Source organism: Ceratina calcarata, unplaced genomic scaffold, assembly GCF_001652005.2.
Source record: "Ceratina calcarata isolate Rehan_Ccalc_2016 unplaced genomic scaffold, ASM165200v1 scaffold1135, whole genome shotgun sequence".
NCBI classification, from domain to species: Eukaryota; Metazoa; Arthropoda; class Insecta; order Hymenoptera; family Apidae; genus Ceratina; species Ceratina calcarata.
The window spans coordinates 1-6,637 of record NW_017132287.1 but is presented as its reverse complement, the minus strand read 5'-3'; the positions used below and the strand labels follow the sequence as shown (position 1 = coordinate 6,637).

The following is a 6,637-nucleotide window of genomic DNA, read 5'->3' as shown; positions in this document are numbered from 1 at the left end:
TATAAATTGAAGAAGTGTACGTTAGTAAGACGTAGAAAGAATTTATTCCATATTTTTCTATACATATCCTCTTAAACAGATGTAATATTGTGAAATTTTTTACAGTGACGGTACAACGCAGTTGGCTGCCGGTTGCTTGAGGGATTTCCGCAATAAGCCTTTCGCAACCAGAGCGAAAATCGAGTATTATCAAAACGTACTAACAGTAAGTTATACAATCTTATTACATTATCTTTCTTCGCTAATCCTCTAAAATCTGGTAAACAAACTATTTGTCTTCGTTAAACTTCGTTAAGCCTTGGTGATATATTATAGGACAGTATGAAAATGATTTATTGCAGTGCGTTACTCCTCTTCTGCAACTATTTATGTATAATATCGTTTTAATATTCTGATTTCAAAGGATTGCAAGTTAACCGAATTTTTTTTCTAAAACTAACTATAAATCTCATTTCGGTCATTTTTTGGAAAATGTTTCAGCTATAGCATTGACCCAGATTAACTATAAATTTCAGTTGCCTATTGTTAATAGCTTTCAAGATAGTTATTCATATAAAATACAATTGTAATAGTGTTTATATGGAAATACAATTCTTTTCGGGAAAACCAAAATTCCGGCAGTACTTCCGAAAACCCCCATGCTCCAATATGGATAAAATTTTGAAAACAAATTCTTTTTTAATAAAAAAAATCATGATTATGAGAAGGATTTTTCGCGACTGGAAATAAAATTTTACTATTTAAATGTCATTGCCTATGTTACCGACGTAGTCATGACCGCTGGAATACGCAAAACAGGTTTGAAAGCGAGTTAAAGAATCTGCTATTTCCAATTGTTTTTGATGGTTTTCATTTGTTTGAATCGAGATTATTGAGAGTCCAAAATAAAACGTGGATGAGTTTACATTGTCATCGTTGTTTCCATTTCACTTACATCGGCATGTAATCGCATAAATTGATTCACTATCACCAAGAGAATGAGTGAGTTTGATAATGGTAGTGAATGGTTGAGAGAAATGGAGTTAATTCTGAGGAAAGTATAAGAAGAATATAATGTACATTGAGAGCTGAGGATCCTTAAGCTACTTTCGATGTTATAAATCAGAGGAATACGACCATAGTATTTCGACCGCACATAATACATAGTAATTATTACTCTCTACTTAAGGTGAATCTATCTATGTACTACACTATCACCATAAATATATTTCTATTTAATATTTTCGAAATGTATCTTTACGAGGTGATCGCTAAGAATTGGGGAGTTTTAATTTTAGTACGATGGAAAGGAAAATGTTATCAATAAATATGTGTCGCAGTCAAGGGATTTCAATTTACGTCGAAAGATTCACACTAACTTATTGAACAATTATGCCTTTGTATCATACATTCTATTGTTTTTACAAAAATTGTAAATCCTATGTAAAAATTTCCATAGGTTTGAAAATTGGCATTTGAGTTGCCAAAATTGCATTATAATAACTCGTGCCTTTGCATGCCAATTTTCTTATGAACAAACGCAGCAGAAATGTTCCATTATTGATAATGAAACTGTGTCAATAGAGTCAATAACGACAGATTTTTTTTTTGTCGAGAAATATGTACTCTCGCCCTCGAGAGACATTATGAGACTGAGGGTTTAATTGATGGACCTGTAATTTAATTTTTATATTTATTGTTGTTGAAATTGAATAATTTAAATTGGACGAAATTTGAAAGAGGGTGGTTGTCTGAAGGATTATACGGGGTGTCCCAGAAAAAGTGTTAGAGCCGAAGAGAGATCATTCTGTGAGTGTTTCTCAACCATAATTTTCTTTGTCAAAATACAAAGTGAGGCATGGTTTTTGAATTATTAACGAAAAACACTGACCAATGAGAGCACGCGTAGGGCCCGCGCTGATCAACGGCCGAGCGTCACAATCCGAGCCAGCCTACCCGTGGCTGGATACTGGCCCTACGCGTGCTCTCATTGATCAGTGGTTTTCTTTAATAATTCAAAAACCATGGCTCACTTTGCATTTTACTAAAGGAAATTGTTGTTCAGAAACACCTCTAGAATCACCCCTTTTCGGCTCTAACATTTTTTCTGGGACACCCTGTATTAGGTGCAGTTTTTATATTTATTGTTATTTCAATCTAATCAACATCGAAGATTACTCCTAAAATAAATTGTTTCATAGTAAAGTACGACCCGTTTAAAACAGCTACAAGACCATCAAGCACTTTAAATGTTTTAAGAGTACGACAAAACCGCGGTTATGATTGTGTCGGTAACTTGTGAAATGATTTTTATCAAAAAAGAACTCATTTCTAAAATTTCAGCTATTTCGGAGCATGGGGGTTTTCGAAAGATTAGGCAAAATTCCTATTCGAATAATTTTTGCATATGCCTTATTGTTAGACGTGGGATTTGTATCAATTCACTGCAAATTTCAACTATCCAATGTTAATAGTTGATGATAAGATCTAATTATTTTTCTAAATTCCAATTTTAATGTTGAAGTTTCATAAGATTCTGACGTCTCAGAATTTTTTCCTCTAAAAGTAAAAGTACTATTTAAATGATTTTCACATGTCTTGTACATATAGTATTCCTCTTACTATTCTAATTTGTTTAATTACTTGTTATAAATACCTTTCATTGTATAATTATTTATATAAATTACAATCTTAATATTGTGATGCCTTTAGTTTTGTTCTATTCATCTGTTGCAATCCACTTATTGAGTATCTTATTGTTCTTATATCCTCCTTGCATTCTACACATTTCCGCTTCTCCTCATCTTCTTAATATCTATTGACTTTTTTTATATGTCTGCATTTTGTACTTGTCTTCCCTTTTTTATTTATTTCGGTAGCCACGTATGTTGATCGATCTTCTTATGCTTCTTATATCTTGAACGTTGTATCTTTCCATGTATCACTTTTCTCTCTACTTCAATCTCTCCTTCCTTGCATTTTCTACTCATGCTTCCACCTCTACTTTTCAGTTCTACTGCTTAACTATACCCGCTTTCATTTGTACATTTCATCCTTTACTTTCCCCATTCTGTTATTATCTGAATTTTAATCTTCTCTTGCACGCACTTCTTTAATAGTTGGACTGCGGATTTTTATGCAAAATAAAACTTATAGGGTATCAATTTAAGAAATGATATTTAACCCTTTAATTCTTTAAGCATCATGTTATGCATTTTAATGTTAATTCTTTTTACACTTTTGTCTTCTATATGTATTTTTTATGTTTTTACATACTCAGTTTTGCTATAAATGCATAAAATTTGCTGTTAATAATGACTTCATTTCTCCTCTCTTCTTTTCCCTTCTTTTTCTCAAATCTAAAAGCTTATTCATTGTTTAATATTTAGATTTAATTAAAGGTGCTGTTCCATAATGGTATGACAAACAATGAACAAGATTATGATATATGTTTCCGAGTTGAGAACGTTGTTCTACCAAAGGGAGGATACTTCGGCGTGTCAGCAGCCACTGGTTAGTATATTTATTGATACATGCTACTTACATAATCCTGGTATGTAACTTTAATTATTTCTACCTCGCAAAGTGTTGATTGATTACACCTAGTATTTAATGTATATCATTCTGGACACGTATACTACCATACTACAAAAAATCATAAGGATCGAAGTTGGACAGTTGGGAGTCTTCCCTTGTCAGTACAACAAACAGTCATATAATAAGTCGTTCGATGCCATGAACGAGATTAAATTCTTCCCAAAATGTACTGTAATTTTTGAACACTGAACTGTTATCATGTTGAACTGTTGATTTTTTTACTAAAAGTATTAAAAAATCATGAACAATATATTTTATGTCATAAAATATTACATTTCATTTAACATAATTTGGTGACAAATTTATTTTTCTTTGAAAAACGTCGTATTTATTACTATCATCTTCACAGCTAACAGTTTGTGTTTGTTATCCTGAGCTCTTCAATTCTAAAATATAGGTAAACGCTAGAAGATATGGTAGGATTCTATAGTTTTGCAATTAGTAATCGTACCATCATTATAATGAAGAGAATAAAATTTTTTGTTTGTCAGTTATCACAAAATAATTAAATTATTGAAGTAATTATAATATGCTGGTGATACATAGGATAATAAATTCTGTATATTTTTATATTTTTAAAATGTAATAGACAATGGAGTTTTTTAATTAATTTAATATTTTTTTATGTCTATCTTGTATGACTTATAATCGATAGTAAAAAGGTTTTAATTAATGACATTTTTTATTGATGTTTTATAATAATGAGTACGCTTTAAAACAGCATATTTTGCAATCAATTCAATTTTTCATCATTAGTATTCTTCATTGCATTTTTCAATTTGTAGGAAAAAGATGTTAACTTTTCATTTCGTACAGATGAAATTTTGTAAATTGTCGTGATAAATTAGCATGAAACGTATAGTTCAACGTCATTTGTTGTTGAGATCCATCAAATTCATGATTAGTTACACGTACGAAAAGAAAATATCACTCAATTTTCGAAAACAGGAAAAGTGTGATATGTTATTTGAAAACACTTCTACAAAATAATTTACCCAGGGCATTTCGAGTTTTTAGGAATTCCTCTAAAACACTGCATTTGCAGTAATTACAAAGGAGACCATGTAGAATCAATAAAATGTTTATGAGGTTACACAGACAATTAAAGAATTGTTCCAGGAACTTGCGGACGAACCATGTTTGTAACATTTACTACAGTTGTATATAATATATTTTTCAAGGTGGTTTGGCCGACGATCATGATGTCTCACATTTCTTGACGCACTCCTTGATACCACCTGGTCAGTTCAGTTCAACTGGGCAAAAGCTATCTGTGGAAGAGCAACAAAAACTTAGCCAGGAATATACAGACTATCAGAAGAAGTTGGAACTACAGAAGGAAGAATACCGCAGGTAACAATTATAGTGATTCTCATTAATATTCAAACACATTCCAAAACGAAATAACTGTTTTAAAACATCGGACTAAACAATATAACTTTTGGAATGTTAGAAGGCTTAATTAAAATCGGTTAATGTTGCTATCAGTAACAAGCGATTAGAAATAAAAAAAAATGCAGTTTTTCACGACTTTCGCTATACAATTGACAATGAGATAAGTTGAAAAATTATCATACATTTCGATGTGTCTTTTTTAAGCTTTCACCGATTTTCATGAAACTGTGTTCATACATATAACTTAGATCCATAAATAGGCTGTCTCAAATTGTTATTAGAGATCCTAATAAAAAAGTTAAAATCGTGTTAAAAAAAGTTAAAACATCCTGCCTTTTTCTGTTTTGTTCGCGATTCTGATGAATAGCAATTTTTTTCAATTTTTTATTAAATATTATGTAGCAAACCAGGCCTCCTAATATCTCAAAGAAAACTAAGTTTGGTTCAATATTAAAAAAAGTATTCTAGGTTGAAGTGTGTCCGAATATTAATGGGGTTCACTACATATGTCTATGGCAAAACCTAACTAATTAAATGATTAAGAAATTTATATTTAATAAATGTATTAAAGATAAATTGTTCTGATCAAATGCAGTAATTAATTGAAATATTAAAATAAAACCAATCTTTACGTTAATGGTTCAGAAATTTCTTTGTTATCTACTTTATTGTATAATTGTTTGTATATGACAACGAAAGAAAAAAATTGAATACAAATTATATTCTTAAACGCAAACTGGTAGGAATATAAAGAAATGTTTGTTGTAAAACAATTACAGGGTGATCGCACTTTTGTTTTCGGTCACTGTATATACAATTGCATTATACGTAGTAAAATTACTATAAATTATGTTATACAACTAATTAAATATTGTTGATGAAGTCATTATACAAGTCGATGTGAAATGAAAGTATTTAATAATTTTCAACAGGGATCATCCGAATGAGCAACGGGAGAAAGAGGAGTTCGAGGAATACTTCGAAACNTTCGTATATGTTTTTATAAATTATATGCAAATACAAGATTTTATAAAAATTGGTGGAAGCTTAAAAAGACTTAGACACAAATGTGTGATAATTTTTCAATTTATCTCAGTTATATAACAGAAGTCGTGCAAAACTGCAATGTTTGAAATCACTAATCGCTCGTAGCTCATTGAATAATAAACAAGTTTTACGAAATTTGTATATGTATATAACATATTTAGATTTGCAAATGGGATGTTTCAAACTTTCATTACAGTCCTTAATAAAAAAGTTAAAATGATGTTCTCTTTCTATTCGAGATTTCGAGGAATATTTTTAAGTTTCCTGTTACACATTTATATTAAACATATATTGAAATCCGGCGCTGAAAGAAGCGATAGGAACTAAACATGTAGATTTTAAGCTAAAAGTTGTCAAAATTGCCTTCCTTTCTTTAACTTACTAGCCTAACTAACTAACTTACCTAGTTAATATTTATCTAGTATTAATGTTTGAAATATGTTGCATTACAAGCCAGATGAAAAAGTACAAAAATCTCTATCACTGTTTTCCACATAATTTCTAACAAGTTTAATTTTTACACAATTTCTTTTACATAAAATTTAGGAACCTGATTCATCTAAGTCAGGCATGGCCAAGTACACGTGCCCCACTGTAGCTGTTCTCCCTACTTCGTGCA

The 6,637-nt window shown here is 30.5% G+C and overlaps 1 protein-coding gene across 1 annotated transcript in view; it reads left to right on the top strand.

The window, feature by feature from the left end:
* Positions 1 to 5,961, top strand: part of ergic53 (lectin, mannose binding protein ergic53) — a gene marked incomplete at its 3' end in the record, with an annotated part of 9,617 nt that extends 3,656 nt beyond the window's left edge. Inside the window, exons 4-7 of the mRNA XM_026811729.1 lie at positions 84 to 205; positions 3,381 to 3,492; positions 4,758 to 4,929; positions 5,904 to 5,961. Of these exons, the coding sequence (XP_026667530.1) occupies positions 84 to 205; positions 3,381 to 3,492; positions 4,758 to 4,929; positions 5,904 to 5,961 (464 nt within the window). The remainder of the gene's footprint in view (positions 1 to 83; positions 206 to 3,380; positions 3,493 to 4,757; positions 4,930 to 5,903) is intronic.
* Positions 5,962 to 6,637: the final 676 nt, after the last annotated feature.